The following is a 23,443-nucleotide window of genomic DNA, read 5'->3' as shown; positions in this document are numbered from 1 at the left end:
TCTCGCCAGTATCAAATAAATTCACAATTGAATTAATACCATTTTCAGCAGAAAGAAGTTTTCCCATGCATTTTTCACGTGGAAAATTTATGGCATGAACTTTGGAGCTTTTCCTCCAATTCAAGTCACACCCCAAAAACGACCGGAAGCTTCACTATTGACAATGCTGCCATCTCTCGGTCCAAATTACTTCCGCTCAGGCTAATCCCGGATGGAGATTTCCCATGAAGTTTATCTAACTTAAAATAGCCCTACGTGGTATTAAGACATCTTCCTATTGGCGTCTGTTTGGAGGGAGAAAAACTATACATATTTTTTTTTGCATAAAGGTCGTCACAAAAAAGCTCCTCGTCATTCCACTCAATATTTCATCATTGCCGAGAAGAGAACTTTGGCGTCATTTGGACTTTTCTTTATGCTATCTGTTGGCGCGTGGAAAATGGAGAAAAATATGCGTGACGTCGACCATTTGGCGAGGAGTGAAAATGAGGGTAAAAATAAGCATAAAGTTTAACAACTTGGCCAATCAAAGTCTCTTGAGTAAAAGTAGGTTACACCCCCTCGCATAGTTTGAGGAAAAGGTCCCACAATGTCATTTGAGCTTTTGCAGCTTTTCACCAAAGCTGCAAAATCCCCAAAGATTTTCAGTTGGTTCTCTGTTTTTTTTTTGAATAATTCAATCAATAAGATGGGGCGGATAAGCAAATTATCACCCTAAACTAATTGAATTTTTGAACATTTTTCTTCTCAGCCAGGTGCTATGGATAACAATACCTCAGGAGAATTATGAAGGTGGTGAGAAAAAAAAGCTAGGGACGTGCAACAACTGCAACCACTGTAAACGACAGAATTGTGACTCTGGGGCGTGCTTTCAGGATGTCTCGTGTACGAGTTATGATAATAAATTTTACACTATTCTCCAGAAAGTATAAAAATTCATAAATTTTCACACTTTCAGAATTTTATTATGAAAAAGGCAATAAAAGATAAACCACCAAGAATTAATAAATATTCATAAAATAATGTCAATAATTAAAGGCAATTTTTCAAAGTAATGAATGAAATAGAACTTTTTTTTGAATAAAACATGATTTATTTTTACACACAATGCAGTAGAAATTTTTATCACAAATTTATCACATAACTGAATATATTATTATTTTTATCTTTAAATTCTGACACATATGAAATATTAATTTAGTCAATAAAAAATTGATTACCCTTTTTTTTGCAAAAATGATTATTAAATTTAAAAATTGAAAAAGGAATAAGCCGCTGTTATTTCTATTTTTTGTTTCACTTTAATTTATATCCGAAGAATAATTCATTTTAGTTAAATATTCATAAAAAAGTAGGATCGTTAACGGATGGTTTCAACCAATAAGTTTAACGCATTGTTATTCTGGTCAATGCACTGCATGAATAAAAGCTTTATAATATATCAATCCAATATAGGGGAAAGGCTCATAATTTTGTCCAGTTTCTTATTTTGGACACTTTGAGGATAAAATTGGACACTAAAAATAAATTAATTAAAATTATAGATTTTTAATCCAATATTTGATGAATAATGAATTGTATCTATATATTTGTACTTTTTGGAAGATTTTAACACTAAATACGCTAAATTTTGAATATGATTTGTGTTAAAATTTCTTTGTTGAAAATTCAGTGTGAGCGATTGCTTACGAGAAATATGACAGAACTTCGTGTTTACTTCAGTCTTATTTGGCTGTGGTGAAGTACACTGAGAGAAATCCGAAAAAGTTAAAATAACATTCCGGAAATGTTAATTTTACCCTGCAGTATTGATCCGAAATCGGTGTAAATAATACCCTTTTTAGGTGTATTAGGGGTTAAAGTTATCTTTTTTTCATGTTAATTTTACCCATTTTACCCCTAAAAAGGTGTAAAATTAACATTAAAAAATGTTGATATATTTTTACACCTAAAAAGTGTTAAAGTTATGAGGAAAAAATGTTAATCGCACCCTCTTTTTTTTCTCAGTGTACTAACAATGTTTCTTCGCTTTTTTGAGTGATATTATTGAATATTCATTGAATATTGTGTTGATTCACGTTAATGGTGATTTGTACATTGACCTGAAGTCAGATTTGCCTTGTGAATTAGATTTTTCGTGTGAAAAATGGGAATTTTTTTAAGACATTTACCAGTAAGCTGATACCCCTTATTTTGGACAGGTGTTTTTCTCACGAAATTTCGTGAAGTTTTAGCTTTTGTGATGACTAGGTTGGACAAATGCCTGGGGAAACATAGGAGCATCATCTCTGCGAAAGAGATGTAGCGAGAAAAGCCTTGAGAGGCTCCCGGAAAGGCCAGGGAATGAGCGAATCCGCACGTACTTGGAGTACCGAAGTCAACTCACTTTAATGAATGATATGGAAAGTTTCCGGGCTTCTGTGACATTCTACGTTTCCCTTACATGAACAAGAAGATGACTTGGTAAGATTGGTTCATGAAATGAAGAACAATGGGCATACTTTTGAGGCGGATTAGCTGTCCAATTTTATAGCCAAGTTGTCCAAATTAATAACCAAGTTGTCCAAAATAAGAGTCAAATTCACCGGTACATATCAATTCATTTTTAAACGTATTCAAACTACTTTTAGTAAAAATAAGACGATAAATAGCTTGCCAAGTTTTTAGACAACCCTTCTGAAAAGAGAATAATGAAAAAAGTCAATTAATATTGAAAATATCGCACTTCAAACTTGGAACATCGATGCTTATAAGCAGACTGGTCAAAATTATGAGCCCTTACCCTATGTCTTTTTAAACTTCTTTAAAACTTTTATTCTAATTCTTGAAAAAAAAAAACTATATTTTAAATTATATTTTCGAGACGTTGAACAAATTCAAAAAAATCATCCGGATTACGAAGCGGGCACTGTAGTTAACCCGTAGCTTTTTTCCAACTTGTCACCGGTCTGGACCGTAAGCGGTGAAAGATATCAGCTTCCGGTCTTCGGGAATCCCTCCAAAACCATATTTTTTATTTATTTCAAAAACGGCTCTTATGATTTCTTTTATTTTTGGATATGTTTTGAAAGTGGTCCAGGTGAACATTTTGTCCGAACATGCTTAGGACATAAACAATTGCTATCTTGAATTTTTTAAGCTCAAAGTTTAACCAGTTTAGAGAACTTTGCTTTTCAAGCGATTTTGTAAAATTAGGATTTTTTGGAAAGGTCTTGAAATTTTCAATCCATTTGCATCGGTCGCAATCGGTAATGAATCGGTTAAGTACCCATAAATGAGCAATCTTTTTTTAAAATTTTTTCTGTCCCTAAACTTGTTACCCATTTTGAGGCGAAACGGCAAGAGATACTAATTTCTTATCTTCGGAAGACCCCCCACCATAAGTCGACCCAAGGAAAATTATTATGATTTTTATTTTCCCCATTCCCCTCCCTCCCCTCGAAAACCATGCTTTTTTAGTTTATTTCGAAAACGGCTCTTACGATGTCTTTTATTTTGGGATATGTTTTGAAGGTGGTCCAGGTGAACATTTTATTCGAACATACTTAGAACCTAAAAACTCGCCATCTTGAATTTTTGATGCAGAGTTTTTAAGCAGTCTAGAGGGCCTACGGGGCCTACTTTTCAACCGATTTGGTTAAAATTTGGATTTTTTGGAAAGGTTTTGCAATCAAATGAATCGGTTAAATATCCGTAAAATGACTAATCTTTCTCGTATTAACATTTTTTGTTTGTCAGTGGTTTTCTAAATATTTAAGGTTCTAAAATTAGTTCATTGTGTGATTTAAAAAAAACACTCAGTCTTCGTTTTAAAAAGGCATTTTTTTGCGGGATAATCCTTCTGAAAATATTTTATTCAAAATGTTTTAGAGATTATTCAGGCGGACATTCGAACATGTACGGAAATACCGTTGAATCCATCTTAATAATAGTTTTTCAAAGTAAAGGATTAAAAAGGCACTAGAGAACGTATTTCTCATCCGAATTTCCGAATGACATCGTTTTTGGGCTCGTTGGAAAGGTTTTGGAATTTCCGAAAAAGTTAAACCGATTCCAGTCGGTTATGAACCGGTAATGAATCAGTTCATAACCGATAATTTTTTTAATCGAAATTAAATTATATTACTCCTAAGGTGTATTTTGGACAAATGCTTTGAATGATTTATAAATCGGTTATGAACTAGTCATGAACCGATAAGTAATTTTTGACAAAAAAATCAATTTTTCTACTTTTATATCTATTTTGTGGGACCTTTTAAGTGATTTATGAACCGGTTCAAATCGGTTTAGAGCATACACAGGATGCGAAAGTACTTTTGATGTATAACATTGAAGTCACGAGTTCGAGCACTTTGCAAAGTCGGGAACGCATTTCCACCCATTTTCCTTAAAGTAGTCATATTTTTTCTAAATATACCTTAACTTTTTCAAACATTAAACATTTTGTGAATGAAATTTCTCCAACTGAGGTCATGAACTAAAAATTCCTTTTAAAACTTTTGTGCTTAGAAGTTTTGGTCAAAATACTTTTCTTTCCCATAAAACAAATCCATAAAGTGCAATGATTCTTTAACTGTACTTCAAGTTATTGATATTAAAATTTTGTTGGTCTTGAAAAGTTAGTAGAGATGACTTTGTGTATGTTTTCTGCCGATGTGAAACAATTTCATGAATATCGTGAGCAATAAAAGAAGTTGGTATTTCTGTTATATGGTGCTCTACATGAAAGGTCAACAGAATTTTAGAAAATAAACAAGAATTAGAAGAGGTTAAAGGCTTAAAGCGTGCCTCGGGAAAGTGACTGATGTTCTGCCAACATTGCGAAAAGAAATATCGCGGTAAAGCGACGAAAGCTCATGCGAGATTATTTGATGAGTGTTCAAGTAGATGGACTCGGGATTATGATAGGCCCCTTAATTGGTCGTTTTTCCCTTTTGGCTTCTGTCTCGTTTTCCTGGGGATCTCTTTCAACATGAACAATCAGCCAGCATCACGTCACTGATGTTTTTTTTTCTCTTTTGCCACTACAAATCCATCTCTTTTTCTAGTCATTATTTACGTAACTTTTCTAACAACATTCTCCCTTTGTTGAGCTTCAACTCCGTGGCTTTTAAGTTCTGGTGGAGTGAGCTTTTTGATGGACATGGAGACAAATGGCAATGTATCAAAGGCAGAATGATATGCTTTTCCATAAAATTTCAAGAAAGATATCAAAGGAAAAAAATCAATTTTCGAGGAAAATATAAGCACATTGAAGAGAATTAATGTGAGTAATTTTTCACAAACAACTTTGGCTCAGGTCCAAGGTGGGCCAGGCGAGGGACAACATGAAAAGACAGATGAATTTGAAACACAAAAAAAAGAATACAAAATATATAGGGTGGTGGCACCTATTAATGCCTCATTTCATTTAACAAAATTGAGATTTATAGAAATTGAAAAATCTAATTATATTTTGTGTGCTCATACCTAAGGAAATTAATTAATAAGTTTTTTTTGGATTAATCTCCATTAAATGCTCATCTTGTGAATGTTAATCATTTGATGTGGATATCCCAAAACAATTACTTAAATAATTTTTCTTGCAAATCATACCCAGAGCCGACACACAAAATTTCCTGAAGAAAATCCGAATATATGATACCAAAATAAGACATTTGCACTAGAGGATAAAATTCATGCGAGCAATCCATATGCAGGCCAGCTGAAAGGATGCCCAAAAAGGTAGGGGAAAGTACGCTCCCTTCGAAACTTCATGCCTTCGAATAATGTGAATTTTCTTTTATTTTTCCTAAGAGAAACTTACACATTTCTATCAAACATTAGTTAGCTTATCATCAATTGTTGATAATTATATGATAATTATGTGTAAGAGTCTTAGGAAAAATAAAAGAAAATTCACATTATTCGAAGGCATAAACGTTCGAAGGGAGAGTACTTTCCCCTACTAAACAATGCGCCAGAAAGAACAAAGATGAGAGAACGTTCCAGAAAATTATAGAAGGAAGTAGTGGACAGTGCCAAACAAATATAGCTCAGGCCCGTTGCCCCTCTGCTTGATCGATGGTAGTATCGTCCCAAGAAACATCAATGAGGGCAGTAAAAACGAAGCTCCTAGTGCGCCTATACTTCCCGATCCTTTTCGTTAAGTCGTTAGAATACTCTGCGAGATATTATTTGACATCGCGTCGTTATTAGGAATATTGTGGAGTATTATTATTGGCGAATGGAGAGCAACACCGTCAGAAACGTTAAGAGACTAAGTCACTCGCGCTAGAAGACGTCCCATTTAAGCTTTAAGTGTCTTCTACCTACTGTATTGTACCTACTGTTTGAAGTATTGTCTAACCTTCGCTCTCAGAAGGTCGTAAAGCCATGGTAACCAGATGGTAGTTTAGGGAGGGATACTATTCATCCGGACAGCTGACCAATATTAGATATCGAGCTCTCCGATATCCAGATGACAGCTGTCAAAGATTTGAGAAAGTCAAATACCCCTTCATAGGTTCTTAACTGTCATTTTCAGTTCTGATCATTCGGGTAACCTCGAACTGAGTGTAAAAAATCAGATTGACGTGACGTAACATGTGGTCCACCTGACGTTAGGACTTGAGGTAGTTTAAAGAGTGATAATATTCGTTCCGGCAGCTAATAATTATCTGCTATCCGGCTCTATGATATCCAGATGATAGCTGTCAAAGATTTGAGAAAGTTAAAGTACCCCTTCATAGGTTCTGAATTGTCATATTCAGTTCTGATCATCCGGATAACGTCGTGAGTGTAATCACATCAAGTTGGCGTGACGTAGCGTGTGGTTCACCTGACGTTATGACTTCAGGTAGTTGAGGGAGTAATAATATTCATCCCGGTAGCTAACCCATGTTAGATATCTGACTCTCCGATATCCATATGACAGCTGTCAAAATCTCGGGAAAGTTAAAATACTCCTTCATAGTTTTAACTGTCATTTTCAGTTCTGATCATCCGGATAACGTAGAAGTAAGTATAATTAAATCAGATTGGCATGACGTAGCTTGTGATCCGCCTGACGTTAGGACTTTTGCAAAAATGGAGTGGACAACAGCCTTACGTATTTATGACATTTTTATTACCACATGTAAATTATCTCATTTCCATACGCCACAATGAGGTAATTTTTAGGTAATGACAATTAATCTTGGACAATATTTATGTAATTCTGCTGACCTAGCTCAGAGAGGTTAGAATGTAAGTATTAATGACATACTCATAAAGATCAAGTCAGTCAATAAGTCTAGTGATACATAGGTAAGACAAGCATCCCAAGTGGTACTGCATGACTGCAAGACACACAACATTAGGTCTTTGAGGCCTCGTTTAAACGTCATTACTGCTATCTCGGCGAAATGACTAAAATTTTACTAGTTTGATAAAATAGATACAACCCAAGCAGCACAAAATAACTTAACCAGAAATTATCGTTGTGCCAACGTTAAAAAACGGTTATTTCAACCAAACAAGTTATGAAAACGTTATCTAACAATTAAATAGCCAAGATGTGCTGCTTAAGAAGTTAATTACGGAGTGGTAACGTTGCGATAACCATCAGCGAACATTCCAAGAAGCGAATGCTCAAAAAATGAAAGTCTGTTTAATCAAATTCTTCCAGTTACAACAAAGTGCATTCTAACAGTCACATTGAGTAGTATCACCACCCTAGAATACAGGGTGAGAAGAAGTTAGATACTGACGATGCCAAATCATGTATGAAATAATCTCCATGGCACAATATTGAATTGCTTTGTACCAGATTTGTCACACTATAGTCAATGGAGTAAGCCACCTCCCCCAAAACCCCTAACGTTCGATTGATATGTCAAATGTCCTAGAATCTGCTCATATCAAATCAATTGTTAAAGAACATTTACAAGCCACAAACGTCATCCCACATTGACCATTGGATACATAATAATAGTTAATTAAACTGTAGTCTGATACACTCATTTCTTGCCAACATTTCCCCTCATCAGACTTTAGGGATTTTAATTTAGGAAATGGATTTGCATCCTCTTCCAATTATACGCTCATTCATCAAAGAACGCAATACATTTCATCTCAAATGATTCCGGCTTAAGATATTGCTTGAAGCCATATAGACTCATTAATACCTTCATTACTTTCCGAAACTTGTATGCTGACTCCTTTAAGCCAATTTTCTTATGTGGAATTCATTACTATTTCAGCTTATGGAGTAGAGAATGTAAATCCCAAGCTCGACTTGGGTTTTACATTGAAAGACACACGACATTAATTTTACCTTAAACAATTCGCAGTTGCGGCTACCGCCGACTTATGCCATTTGTAAGCTCGTGGATTAAATGACGAAAATTCAAATTACGCGAATCTTTATGACATTATAGATTTATAGTTTACATTTAAAGTCTTTACAAACATTAATTAATTAGCTCCTACGGAAAAGCCTTTTTTTATTTTTTTACTCTGGAATTTTGATCACCAGCGCTAAGAGGTAGAACACAGTGAGAGCTCTAACAGCCAGAGGTTTTCGAAAGTAACGGACCTTCGAATATCAATCTCGAAATTTCGAAAGTAAAAAAAAGACATTTCTACTTCTCATCTCGTCTGCATAATGGATTCTTGTCCGAATTTAGGAATCGTGTCGAGTGTCAACCTAAGTTAATTTTCAATTTGCTATGGAGAAAATTAAAGAAATGAGGCCATTTGCATCATCGCAAGATTGAGATCTATTCTCAATTTTCTGAAAGTAACCGACAAGTAAACTACAACCTCTCGTATCGAAGTGGATCGGATTTAAACTGTCTCACTTGTCTCAAAAGTTTCGGACTCTGAAAAAGGAATTCTGGAGTAGTTTGATTAAATTTTCATTTTTCAGTTTTCCTCAATAATATAAGGATTGAAAGCGATTTCGACTTATCTGAAAACAAGTCGATAAGACGATTCGTTTTTTTTTCTTTTTTCGGGTACTCCTTGACATCCCCTACCTTCCCTATTTTAGGACAATACAATCTCAATCTAATGCTCTAGACACATTTACGATTTAAGTCGACAGACTGCTTAACTTAATTATAATCAAAATAATAAACAGATTACATTTCCATCAGTTTTTGACTAATCCATCTCTTGGTTTAAACAGAGAAACGGTTTAATTAGTGGAAAATTGGTGGGAATTTACTCCAATCATTATTTCTTGGCTTTGAAAATTCGATAGCTCACTTGAATTTTTCGAACATCAACGACATTTTGTACGAATAGTTACTTATACTGAGTCTCTCATCGTAATAAAATTGTAATTTCAAAGTTATTTTTTCTCTTAATCGTGAGCCAGAGGATACTGGGCTTTAAATTTTGCAAACTCAGTAAAAGTTGTCAAGATGTTTCACATTTAACAAATTAAAGAGTTTTAACATAGAACACAAAAGAGAAATTGGGTGCAAACACAAGTGGAGTTTCATTCTCCAATAGTGTCTTGGCTAAAAGATAAATGGAATTCTATTTGCACAAACAGTCGTTGATGTTCGAAGAATTCAAATTCTTTAAAATTTATGAAATATCACAATTAAAAGCTGGCAAATGAGTTCCTCAATGTTTATGAGGTGGTTTAATAATGGGACAGGAATATTAAGCATCGTTGAGTTGTTTTTTTTTCCTCACAACAATGTGATGACCGACACATTGTGAAGCTGGAGTACTTCGAAATTCGAACAGAATGTACTTCAGCCACCTTGCGAAAGTATCGAAGTAAGAATTTCTCTTTTTTGGCTTTTCAAATAGATCTTTGGATTTTTCAAGATCTACTTGTGAATAATAAGATTAGAGGTTCCGATTCCGAAAGTTCCAAGTCGCTATCTCTAACCGTTTGGCCTCTGGAACTGGCGAGAGTATGACAGACAGACGGACAGATGGGTAAACAGCATGACGTAAAAAAACTCGAAACTTAAGATTTACAAAATTCTACCGAAATGCAATCCTTTAAGCGGTATTTATATGGGGAACTTCTGTTTCGAAACTGGCCTTTCGACCTGAAAATGTAACACTGAGCTTTCTCGAAATAGAAAGTCTTCAAGACTTTGGGAATATTATAATGGGAATATTATAACAGCCAACTGAAGGATTTTATTCAGACACAAATCCCAAAGGAAGATTTTCCAAGACTTACCGGGGCATTTTTAAAATCACATTTCTTTCTTAGAAGTAGGCTTAAGACCGTCTTCAGACTAGAGGTTTAGCCCAGTTCCCGAGGGTCTCAAAACCTTAAACAGCAACCGATTTTATTGATTTTTCAAAATGTAATAAGTCATTTTCCATTAATAATCCAATTCCAAGTCAAAATTTTCCAATAAATCTTGACTGATAAAATATTAGAAAAGTTAAGCCATATGGCTAAGCCTTAGGTCTGAAGCCCGTATAATCTTTAAGGATGAGTGGAACACCAGTGTCTCGAAAACAAACAAAAAAAAATTTATTTTAGAAAGCTATTTTGTCTTCTAAATAGTTCGAAAAATGAATTTTTATTTTTGGGGCAATGGTGTCCCATTTGTCCTTAAAGGGTTAAGGAATAAGGGGTCGAAAAATATATATAACTCGAAATCGAGGGATTACTGTTTACTATATATAGGGTAAGGTGGTGTAATTCGGAATAGTGTCTATTTTGAAATTTTGAGATTTTCTCTCTGTTTCAGATGGTCAAAGAGAAAACGGAAAACCACGAAGTAGTACAAGACTTTGCAGCTCCAAATTAGACATGATTCCAAATTACTCCATCTTACCCCATCGCACTCACTGGAGTTCGGGCAGTAAAATATTGTTTTTTTTTTACTTTAATAATTTTTGAGTATTTTGACTTGAAGCACCAGGGGGGTGACATTAGCTCTGAAAAATGCGACCAGTTTTAGCGTAAATTTTTTCCTGTTTTCGTACACATTTCACGAGATATCTTCAAAACTACGTAGACTGCCAATTTGGGATTTTCGGTTGCCTCTTCGTTATTAAATTGGCTTTTATTTTGTATTAGTATTTTTCTCAAAAATTTTTTCGGCGCGCCAGAAACATATGGGAAACATAGGAAGTGTCATGCCCTTGTATTCTTGATTCTTCATGCACAATAAGAATCTTACACTAAAAATTGCAACAATCCAACCCTTTTTATTTTTTAAAGTGAAATGGTGCAAGAAATTGCTCTAATTTCCTCAACATATGTACATAGGGAATTTGCACATCATTGGTAGAACAATTTGGACTAAATTTATGAGATTTTCATCGAAAACACGACATTAATGTTTAAGAATATCCTCAATATGGGCACTTCCTAGCAGACCGTGAAGTAAAATTGTTTTTCCCCAAACCCGATATGGATAAATTGAAATAAATAGCCCTATTTGCGGATAATTCTGCTCTATTACTTCAATTCGTTTAACAAATAGAGCTTTCACCCAGAATTCTCACTGCAAATATATTTTTCTGCACTAAATTGCATTTAAAATAAATATTGGGAAATAATATTTTAACGATCTATATAAGTAATTCAAAACGTTCAAATATTTCAATAATGTAGGATTTATTGAGTTTCGACAACTAAATTTGTTTTATGAATATGTATTTTAGTAGTATCTAATAAAATTTCAATGTGATATTTTATGTGGATTGTAAAATGTTTTTCCAAAATGCTATGATGCTAAAATAGTTATTTCCAGATCTCAATTATCTCATATAAATTTTCCACAAATTTAATTTAAATAATTAGATAAATAAACCAATAAAAATTTATATTGCATATGGATGATTTCAATCAAATGCACAAGAGAGTGCTGAAAATGTTTATTTTGACAGGAAATGCTGTGATAAATGAGGAAAGGAGGAAAATTAAAAATAATGTACTATCCTAGAAATGTCCATCATGAGTCCGGATAAGAGTAATTGGACAGAGACGTGTGGGGAAAATGGGGACAAAAATGGCACGTACTGTTTCAACAGGTTCAGGAAGCTTTTTCTCATGAAAGCTGCCAAAGCGTGATCCAAGGAGAGCTTCCTTAGCTCCACTCGAAGTGGCTATTTCTGCAAGTTCCTCTGTGACCTTCATGGAAATTCTCCTGGCCATGACTTGAGGGGAGAATTTGGGGCGTCCTCGAGGTGCTGATGTCTCTTCCACTGCTGCACTGATCACTCCAATAGCCGTCTCCCGGAGACTCTGTTCGCTGGTGGAGTACTTTCTGGAGAAGGCTATTACGTTGTTTTCATTTAGGGAACGCTGCTTGGTGCCAATGTTGAGACCACGCGGGAAGATGGACTTCTTGCGTTTGCCCTCAGTGAGAGGAGCTTTCTCGCAATTGTCGCATACAAAGACTGTGGTTGTCCGGTTGACTGTGAGATTTGGTGGCTTCTTGGTTACATCTTCAGATTTATGGCGATGCTGTCGAATGAGATGTCTCTTGCGACAGTTGCTGATGGTGGTGATATTCTCAGAATCGCTACATGTGACGGCATCCGAAGTGCCCTTGTCAGATGCCTTGTTGCGGGGCATTTTGTCAGTTGACGAAGCCCCACAGACACACTTTGAGATTGTCGGCAGACGCGGAGACGCCAGGTGCCGACGAGGTGTCTGTACAATGTCCGGTGATACTACCTCATCCTCCTCCACCTGATCACAGTCCTCCAAACTACCCAGCTTTTCGCAACAATCGCGGCAGATGTGTTCACAACTGCTGGTCTCACACTGTGTCAGCAGTTGATCCAGACGACGAATCTCACTCAACTCAATAAAGCTACTTGTGAGCTGTAGGGGTTGTAGGTCACCCACATCAGACATCGTCCCGTTCTTTCGCGCCTCACCATTGAGATGCAAAAGCTCCCATTAAAGCACAAGAAACACCCACACCAAGCTAAATCCACTCTTGCACACACAATTTCACACCCGGAGAGCTTTCAATTATACCCACTTCACAGCCAAAAAACGACACTCCTTCGACCAGATGTTGTCCGTCGACTGACTCAATTGCACTGATTCCCTCTCTGTGCTCCCCAAACTATATAAGTATGTTAAAGAGCGCCAGACCCAACGAAAAGCTCACCAATACACACCACCCTCGCCAAGCGATAATAAACCAACAACATTGAGAGAAAAAGTTCTCCCTGGTGAGAATATATATATTCCTCTCTCTCTGAATAAATCCGAGAGAGAAAGAGAGCTTCTATCCTCCCACGAACCCCTATCACCCAGAGAGGAAAATTCCCCAAAAAGCTTTCTGGCACCGATATGTGTTGCCTCTCAGGGAATAACTTTAGATTCACAATCTGTAACCATTGTGACCATCACAGGTGTACAAACCTCTTGCGTAATTCCGGTGTGATAAAATATTGCTATCATTAGCAGGAAATTGATCTTCAAGAATCCCAGGTCTTCCCAACCTACCAAAAAGACCCACCAAAATGCAAATTTGAAATCATCAATTCTTCGTAATTAATGTACCAGGGAATTGTACGCATCGCATAAGATTATCTTATTCCAAATTACCCTATCCTGACTTCCCTAACCATGTGCCAGGAGTCCCTCGATGTATTTTCAACCCTGTATTTCCTGGATTAATGAAAACTCGCACATGGACGATGGCACATTCGTGGAAATTGTGCAGAAATCGATTGATTGTGAAATGACCATCTCACACGCGATTTCGTGGACAGTGGCAAAAAAAGCTCTTCACCCCAGAGCTTGGGGAAAAAAAATTTGTAATTCAGCCACACATTTGAATCTCCTGTATCACTGGCCTTTCCTACAAAGGAAAACTTTTTTCAGCTTTCAGCGCAATATTTAGCATGCGAGAATTTGAAGAATTCTTTAGTGCTCTTTTACGGAATTTCCCAAACTTATTTTTCGTACACAAAACTTTAAGAGGAAATGTGCGATACCGGAAACAGAAGACCAGATAGGAAATTAAAGTAAGAGAAACTGGAGCAATTTGATAAATTTCCAATGAAAAAATATGTTAGCTATTTGAAATTACAGAAAAATGCTCACAATATCCATAAAATACTTGAGAAATGAACCATTCTGAAAAATTCCTTAGTGAAAATGAATGGAAAATCATCTAGGGAAATAAATAAAAAATATTAAGTGAGATAAGGAAATTTGTAATTTCAAAATATTCCCATAAAGTGCATCAGGATAATTCTACTTGTTAAAGGAGTACCTATTTAATAGCTCTTTTGCTCCTCAGTAACAGCACTGAGAGAAATCCGAAAAAGTTAAAATAACATTTCGGAAATGTTAATTTTACCATGCGGTATTGATCCAAAATCGGTGTAAATATTACCCTTTTTAGGTGTATTAGGGGTGAAATTAACCCTTTTTCATGTTAATTTTACCCTTAAAAAGGTGTAAATTTAACATTAAAAAATGTTGATATATTTTTACACCTAAAAAGTGTTAAATTTATGAGGAAAAAAAGTTAATCGCACCCTCTTTTTTTTCTCAGTGAGGGAACTAAGAAGTGAATCCATCTGATGCATTCCCAGATGTATCAATTCATTCATCCTTATCCTTCTTTATTGTTTCTTTTCGTAATACGATTTATCTCAAAATCTGTGATGAATTTCAAAGACGCTATTAGAGGAGAGTGGGGCAGAGACACACAGCTGATGCTTTTTCAGGACTCATTTGGTAAAGGAATTATGAAACATAGTCAAACCAGGGGGGTGACATTAGCTCTGAAAAATGCGACCAGTTTTAGTGTAATGTTTTTCCTGATTTCGTACACATTTCACGATATATCTCCAAAACTACGTAGGTTGCCAATTTGGAGTTTTCGGTTGCCTATTCTATATGAAATTGGCTTTTATTTTGTATTTGTATTATTTGCTAATTCATTCTACAATGACAGAAAACAGCTAGTAAACTCAAAAGTTTTTTCGGCTCGCTAGAAACATGTGGGAAACATAGGAAACATCATGCCCCTGAGTCAAACTATGTTCGGTTGGTTTCTTTTGAGTATTGACTATCTGAAAATATGCAGGAAAATACAAAGGGTCCAGGGATTACTCAAGAAGCATTTTTTCTTAATATAGTCTTGTTGAATTTCTTAAGTAAGGTACTATAGAACCAAAAATCTTTTATTTGCTTATAACGCTCTTGGTTTCATCACTGAGATTGCTAAAAGTAAAGTGGCGCACTCTTAAGGATACTAAAGCCTAATAGAATCTTAAGCTTCTATAGGAACTTCAACAGAAAATTCTCACTTTAAGTCTTTTAAAAGTGCACTAAAAGACTTGTTTAATACTTGGTTCCTGTAAGGCAGCTATTTTTCTTCTTGAGTATGCATATTGTCGGGACCGATAAGAAGAACGCGAAACGGCTTTATGTAGGAGGCACTATAGGGATGCTATAGGCACTATGTTATAGGCACTATAGGGATGCTTGTCCACTGAAGGAATTCTCGAGATAGTCTAAGTTGTTTAGAAATAAAAATTAGTGTTTGGTGGTACCCCGTGTTTGGTGGTGCCCCAGTTTCCCCTATACAGAAATTTTGCATATACTCAGGAGACTTCTTTTGAATAAGTTACGCAAATCCCGTAAAATATGCAAAATATTGATTACCCCAATTACATTGAATATTTTCAGCGAGAATTGTTCATCAGTTAAGGTAAAGTACCCTCTAGTCGGCCGGTTTCTCAACTCGGCCAGTTGAATTATTTAACCAATTTTTTAACGTTTTATAGTCAATTTCTATGACATTTTCACTGATTTACGTTATATATAATATAATAGACCTTATAATGTTAAATCGGTAAGACCACATAATAACAAATCTAAGTAAATTGAATAAATAGTCGCACTGGCCGAGTTGAGAAACCGGCCGACTACAGGGTACTTTACCTTACGCATTTCAAATTTTACCACATCGAAAAATTGCATACATTTAAGGATATTAAAAAAAAAATTTCACAAAAGAGCTCCGAATAGTAGGCAATAATGCATAAGTGTCATTCATTCATTCATTTTCAACCGCTTATCCCTATTGGGGTCGCGGGCCCATGACATCCAATCTAGCAGCCCACGCCTGTCGGTCCTCCGCCACTTCAGGAAGATGTTCGGGTTCGATCCCGAGGCGTTCCAAGGCAAGATTCTGAATTTGATTCAGCCACCTTGTCCTAGGTCTGCCTCGAGGCCGAGGTCTCCTCACAATGGCTTGCATAGCTTTTCTGGGGAATCTTTCTTCATTCATGCGTTGAACATGTCCATACCATCGAAGTTGTGATCTCTCAACCCGAAGAAGCAGCTCCTCGATTCTTAGTTCCTCACGAACGGCCACATTCCTCACTCGATCTCTACGAGTGATTCCCTTTACCGCTCGAAGGTACCTCATCTCGGCAGCTTGTACTCGCGATCTTACCCTTTCGGTCATTACCCAAATCTCATGACCATAGGTGAGAATAGGAATGAACACAGCTTTGAAAACCGATAATTTAGCCGATCGACTAAGCTCGACCTTCCTCAACACGCTTCTGCCAAGCTCCCTCATTACTGCAGAAGCCTGACCGATTCGCGACGAGAGTTCTGCCTCCATCCTACCATCACTCGTGAATAACACCCCGAGATACTTGAACTTCTCCACCTGTGTCAATGAGTCTCCACTAACATGTAGAGTGCATTTCACAGATTGTCGGGAAATCACCATTACTTCCGACTTACCCACGTTCACCTTCATACCTGTTTCGGCACAAACATTTACAAATCGGTCAAGTGTGCGCTGAAGCTCTTCTTCGGAAGATCCAAAAAGAACCAAATCATCTGCATAGAGGAGATGGCTCACCCTGAAATCCCCAATACGAATCGCATTCCGCCCCCGACTGCGTTCCATAATCTTGTCCATGTATATTATGAACAACAATGGTGATAGAACACACCCTTGGCGCAGTCCAACACTCACTTGAAAACCTTCCGATTTGGATCCGTTTACACGAACACAGCTACTACAGTCTCTGTACAATGACTGAATGGCTCCTACCAATTCTTCATCCAGTCCGTACTCGTGCAGTACATCCCAAAGTTGTTCTCTCGGTACTCGGTCATATGCTTTTTCCAAATCTATGAAACAAGCATAGAGTGGAATTGCATACTCCCAAGCCTTTTCGACAATCATCCTCAGGGTAAAAAGCTGATCCGTGGTGCTTCTACCAGGTCTGAAACCGCATTGTTCCTCACCCAGTCTGGGTTCGACTATTTCTCGACATCTTCTCTCAAGGATTTTGGCATACACTTTGCCGGGCAAACTCAGAAGGGAAATTCCCCTATAATTGGAGCAATCTTTCTTGTTTCCCTTCTTGAATATGGGTACAATGACCCCAACTTGCCAGTCCTTTGGTGCTCTCCCACTTTGCCAAGCCACCTTAAAGACACGCGTGAGCCAATTGACACCCGCTATACCCATGAGTTTTAGCATTTCGGGACGTATTTCGTCAATTCCTGCAGCTTTTCCATCCTTCAATTTACTAATCGCATACAGGACTTCACTCTCTGAAGGACTACTTTCCTCCCTGCCTTTACTCCTGGGTACGTCATCATCAGTGCCTTGCTGAGGATTGAGCAATTCTGAGAAGTACTCTTTCCAGCGATTTAAAACCTCTTCCTCTTTGGTCAGAAGATTCCCTTCCTTGGATGTTACTCCTTGGATGGAATTGCTCTTCTTCCCTCGGAGTCTTCGGACTGTTTGCCAGAAAGTTTTGTTTGCCGACCTATAGTCAAGCTCCAGCTTTTCACCGAACTTTTTCCACGCCTCCTCTCTAGCGGCTTTAACTGCGAGCTTTGCAGCCTTTCGCGCCTCAACATAACGATCACGAGAATCAGAATCCTTACGTTGTATGTACAACTTGTAAGCCTTCTTTTTCTCTCCAACGGCTTCTTTTACTCCCGGTGTTCCCCACCAAGATGACCGTTTCACGTTGTTCGTCACATTAATGCGCTTAACGCCACAAGCTTCTGTAGCCGAGGCCAAAATGGCTGTTTGGAAGCAGGCCCATTCAGCCTCTATGTCAGAAGGAGACTGTGGAATTTGTTCAAACCTTTCCTGTATGCCCTTCACAAATTTTTCCTCAACGTCTTTCTTCTTGAGACTCTCCCACCTAATGCATTTAAGCACTTTGCTCTTACCCTTAGGTAGAGCGGGAGGATCTTCGTTGAGGTTAATTTTTGCAAAGAGCAGGTGGTGATCAGTTGACAGTTCAGCACTGTTAAAAACTCGAACGTCTTGGACAATTCTTCTATCAACACCGGGAACCAGGACAAAGTCAATTATTGACTTAAGTCCTCGTTTTGTGTCTTCCCAGGTGTATTTATGAATCTCCTTGTGCTGGAAAAAGGTATTCATGATCGAATAACCTTTGATTGCGCAGAAATCCAGCAACATTTTACCGTTCGGGTTCTCACTCTTATCCCCGTTCTTCCCAATCACACCCCTCCATGTCTCAGAGTCAACACCAACATGGGCATTGAAATCCCCAAACAACACAACTGAATCCGCTTCAGAAGATGCCTTATTCAGGACTTCCTCCACTTCATCTAGGAAAGCTGGGTACTCTGACGATGCGTTCGGTGCGTACACCTGCAACACCGCCAGGGAAGATCTCTCAAGTTTGATCTTGATACCCATCACTCTCCCACTGTGTGTCCAGACATCACAAACCCTGTCTGACAGCCGAGGGCTTGTGAGTATCCCCACACCCGCCTGTGCAGACATTTCCGGTGCCACTCCAGACAGGAAAAGTTGCCACCCTTCCTCAAGATCCACAGTTCCACTACCTCTTTGCTTAGTAGACGAAACACCAATTATATCTAATTGGAATCTTTTTGCTTCGCTCTTAAGCTCCTGGTGCTTCCCTGTGAGTGAAAAGATATTCCATGTAGCCATTCTGAAGTGCCGTTGTCGTCGTGGTAGGCTTGTCAAACCTGATGTCACTCCAGAGCCTCTTCCGTTACTCTGGTGCCCTCCGACCCCGGGACCAGCGGTTGAAGCAACAGCTTGTCCATTGTCTCGCGTAGGTCGTTTCCGGTGCAATCCGTCCGACATCCGAGGCTCTTTGTTGTGTTTTTTTGCTGACAGGTTACTGTGACAACAGGGTGCAAACCTGATGCACAGGCCTCCTTACCCAGGAGACACGGGATTTGGGGTGGTCCGCGGTTTAGTATTCACTAAGGACTTCTCGTAGACGCAAAGATGCCGATACGTGCCTATAGCTATTTCCAAACAAACTATAGCCAGTTCTAAAACCAACTACAGCCATTCCCTATCCGCCACCTGGGACGCGCCCGATGGGTACCCCAACCACACGGGATGCATAAGTGTATTTGCATAATTTCGATATGCATAATTCTGTACCCAAATAATTATTTTCCATCCTAAAAATTTTTATTTTCGAAAGTATTAATTCGTGCGTGAAACTATTCTAATCCTTCTTACGGTGTTATCACACTTGCACATTAATATTTTAATGTGATTTACATTAGTTGTCGCTTGTGTGCGTCAAAATATGTTATTTGTGTCTTTGAGTCATTTAATATTTGGGGTTTTTCTATTTATTAATAAAGAAGTGGACTTGGCCTGCAAAAATATGTTTAAATTTACCTAAAGCATAAATATTTTTCACATTAAAAAATTAAAGAGAAAATCGCATTAATTTTTCGCACTAATGCTATAAATCAATTTATATCAAATTTTGCGGGCCAAGTCTACCTTTTTATCAACAAATACATCAAATTCTGAATATAAAATGATTCAAACACACACATTACACATTTGGACTCTCACCAGCGACAATTAATGTGAATCATATTAAAATGTTAATGTGCAAGTGTGATAACACAGTTATACTTTGAAAGATTTTTTTAAATTTATGCCAAAGACATATTCACGATTTAAGCCGAGTGACGGCTTAACGTAATAATCCGTTTCTCGGTTTAATCGGTGGGCAATTGATGAGAATTTAGTCAAATCATTATTTTGATTATAATTGCGCTAAGCCGTCTCTCGTTTCAAATTGTAAGTGTGTCTAGGTCATTAGGATCAAAGATACACCATTTCGACGGGGAACTAAGGTCGAAGGAACACTTCTGCGATAGGGAAACCCTATTGACACTTTTGTCAAAATAATGAAATTTATTTAATATATCTGTGGGCCTATTCTGCTGTTGAAACGGAGCTTATCACGCCTAAAAATTACGATTTTGCGTGATGCAAATACACATCATACACAGAGCTTTGGCTCTGTGTGCGTGGAGATTTGGCGCTTTCAGCGACATAGCATGTGTAGTAGTGAGGAAAAATCGTGAAAATGGCTGTTATTTTAAAAATCACGCAAATTTTATCTCGCGAGCTCCTGGAGGTCCCGAGATGAAAAATTAAATGCATTTGAGGTGGAAAATTGCTGTTTAACGCAAAGAAATAGTTATTAATATTCTTTCTATTAATTTTAAGAAATATATAATTCCCAAGTTTTCCAATTTTCCATATAAGTTCCCTATTAGTAGTTATGTTTCGATTTCAACGTTAATGTATGTTCAAAGAAAAGTTCTAATTTGTGACAATATGTTTTGTAAAAAACATTGTTATTTTGTAAATAATGGAGAAGGAGTCAAAGGTCAAATCCGTGTTCATTTTTTATCTAAAATATAAACTATGAAAATCATGGTTAATTCCACCAAGTTGATAAATAATTTCAAAGAAAATAAGCCAAGCTTATTTTAACAGAACAATACCTTGTGGAAAGTGGCGAAAATTTATAATATTGTATTTTCATACAATGCAATGATCGGAACCATCGGAACCATCTTAGAGTAAATTCTATAGAATTCAGCAAAATTTGCCGGACGGGTGACTTTGTAATTAACTTTTGCGATGGTGGCGACGGTAGATGCTTCGATCTGACTACTTACTCCGGGAAAACAAATTTTCTTTCACAAAATCTACGAAATTTCAGACCAATCACTCATAAACAATACCCATCAAAACTTCGTTCTACAATTCCGTGTTTTTTCTTCTTTTTTTCCAGCGACATACTCAAGAGCATAAGTTTCATGCTGTGAAAAAATTACTGCTAAATTTATGAATACCAATTCTGACACATCCGTCTAAAATATTTGCGACAATTCATAATTTATATGAATTACTTTCAAAATTTGTACACCATTTCCAACTTAATATTTCCCCCTTGCCTGCGATTTCTCGAGGTTTTACAGAAACACATAGTGAAAACTATAGATTAAAAGAGAAAATCATTGAAAATTTTAATTTTCTTGCTTGGCACAGTAGTTGCAAGAAAACTTATTAAAATTGGCTAAATTTATGAAATAGAATGTCCAACGGTAATTATTTTGAAATTTCATCACGCAGCCAAAGAGCGAATGAGAGAGTGCGAGCGAAAGCAAGAGTGTGCTCAAGATTGACAACTGCAGTGGAGTTAAATGTAGTTGACGGATTTTTCCAGAGTTTATCGCGAATTTTCTTAGTTGGTAAGTCAAAGGACAACAATTTTAGTCTCGTGAAAGGTGTCTATGTGCTTTACAGTGATTATTTTGTTCACAATTTCATTTAATGTGGGCCGAAGCCAGCCTCACACACACAAGCACTATCACGAAATTAGTGATATATCTGCGTTTCACAGCAGAATAAGGGCCCTGGTAAAATGCAAGTAATATGATGTTTTTTCTGTAATCTATCTCATCTTATAGAAAGAGATGTTCAAATTTGATATCCTAAATCGGTACTGAAAATGTCAATAAGTAATGATAAATTCTTAAAGTGTCAATAGGTGTTCCTTTCACTCTACAACATTTTTTTCAACAGAACAATCTAGATCTAGCGAATTGAATATCTAACGAATATTCAATAATATCACTCAAAAAAAGCGAAGAAACATTTTTAGTACTTCACCACAGCTAAATAAGACTGAAGTAAACATAAAGTTGTGTCATATTTCTCGTAAGCAATTGCTCACACTGAATTTTCAACAAAGAAATTTCAACTCAAATCATATTCAAAATTTAACGTATTTAGTGTTAAAATCTTCCAAAAAGAACAAATATTTAGATAGAATTCATTATTCATCAAATATTGGAATAAAAATCCATCATTTTAATAAATTTATTTTTAGAGTCCAATTTTATCCTCAAAGTGTCCAAAATAAGAAACTGGACAAAATTATGAGCCTTTCCCCTATCTGATAAAATGCAAGTAATATGATGTTTTTTTTCTGTAATCTACCTCCTCTTATAGAAAGAGATGTTCAAATTTGATATCCTAAATCGGTACTGAAAGTGTCAATAAGTAATGATAAATTCTTAAAGTGTCAATAGGTGTTCCTTTCACCCTACAACGTTTTTTTCAACAGATCAATCTAGATCTAATAGTAACAAAGACAGTCAAAGCTTAACAAAACAAAAAGAATATACCAAGTCCTTTAATAAAATTCTTCAATTTATCAAATTGGCGACTATATCTTTATCTTTTTTTAGAATAATAATGACCTTTGGGACAATTTGAAAACCACAAAAATACCAAAATCAATAGTTTTGTTTTTTGGCCAAAAAAATTAGATCAATCTCTTTTACAAACACCATTGTTCCCAAAAGAAGTTCATAAACTCTCGGAATGATGTTATTTTTCGTGATGATATGAACTCTCTCTCTCTCTTGGAAAGTTGAAAGAAAAGCAATTGATGGCAGAATTGTACAAGAATTTAGGTTTTTTCTTTCAAGAAAAACTTCCACTAGAAAGTTCCTATACAGAGCTATTGGACATCAATGGAAAAAAAGTTAAAGAACTTTGTAAGGAAAAGTTCAGTGCAAAAAAAAAGCTCCGTGGAGTCTCGCACGCGCAACTTCAGAGAGTCCTTCAACCTCTATTAATACACATATATATAGCCTCATCCACCCTTAAAACACTATATTTAGTTGCTGGGTGGTAATTTTCATTTAATTTATTATCCTGCGGACGGATGTACCTCTCCTGTATATCGTTTACTGTTTTTTTTCGTTGTTGTTCTCTTATGTCGTCGAACTACCTCACCAATTGCAACACTGTGCCCATTTGTGAGAGCATAAACTTCCCATGGAGTTGCATAAGTATTGTTGTTGTGCAAAAAGCACCAAGCCCAAATGATTTACATTGGGCCATTTCATTTGTTGAGGTGAAAATTGCATGTGAATTTCCCATTTTACCTAACATAATATCTCTTCTTCGGGAGGAAGCAGTGTCACAGAGCTTTACAAAAAGGATTATGGAGAATGAGATGATGGGAGGAATTCCACCCCAGTTGCATAGCAAAAACAATTCGAACGTTTATGATTGTTTTATGGGTGGTAAATGCCGATAATACTGTATTATTTTGCAGTGAGATCAATTAAATTAGGGGAATGGATTATATTGGCAATATTGTACTGCCATAT

The 23,443-nt window shown here is 36.7% G+C and overlaps 1 protein-coding gene across 6 annotated transcripts in view; it reads right to left on the bottom strand.

The window, feature by feature from the left end:
• The window catches only part of LOC129800533 (potassium voltage-gated channel subfamily H member 6), a 148,862-nt gene that overhangs the window by 61,576 nt on the left and 63,843 nt on the right, over positions 1–23,443 (bottom strand). The window contains exon 1 of one of the 6 annotated variants that reach the window (XM_055844996.1): positions 11,978–12,951. The exons of the other annotated variants lie outside the window; for them this stretch is intronic. Within the exon in view, the coding sequence (XP_055700971.1) occupies positions 11,978–12,820 (843 nt within the window). The 5' untranslated portion in view covers positions 12,821–12,951. Of the gene's footprint in view, positions 1–11,977; positions 12,952–23,443 lie in introns of those variants that run through there. 6 annotated transcript variants of the gene reach the window in all.

The sequence above is a fragment of the Phlebotomus papatasi genome, chromosome 2 (genome assembly GCF_024763615.1).
Source record: "Phlebotomus papatasi isolate M1 chromosome 2, Ppap_2.1, whole genome shotgun sequence".
NCBI classification, from domain to species: Eukaryota; Metazoa; Arthropoda; class Insecta; order Diptera; family Psychodidae; genus Phlebotomus; species Phlebotomus papatasi.
The sequence above is the reverse complement of the archived record's forward strand: the minus strand, read 5'-3'. Positions and strand labels throughout refer to the sequence as shown.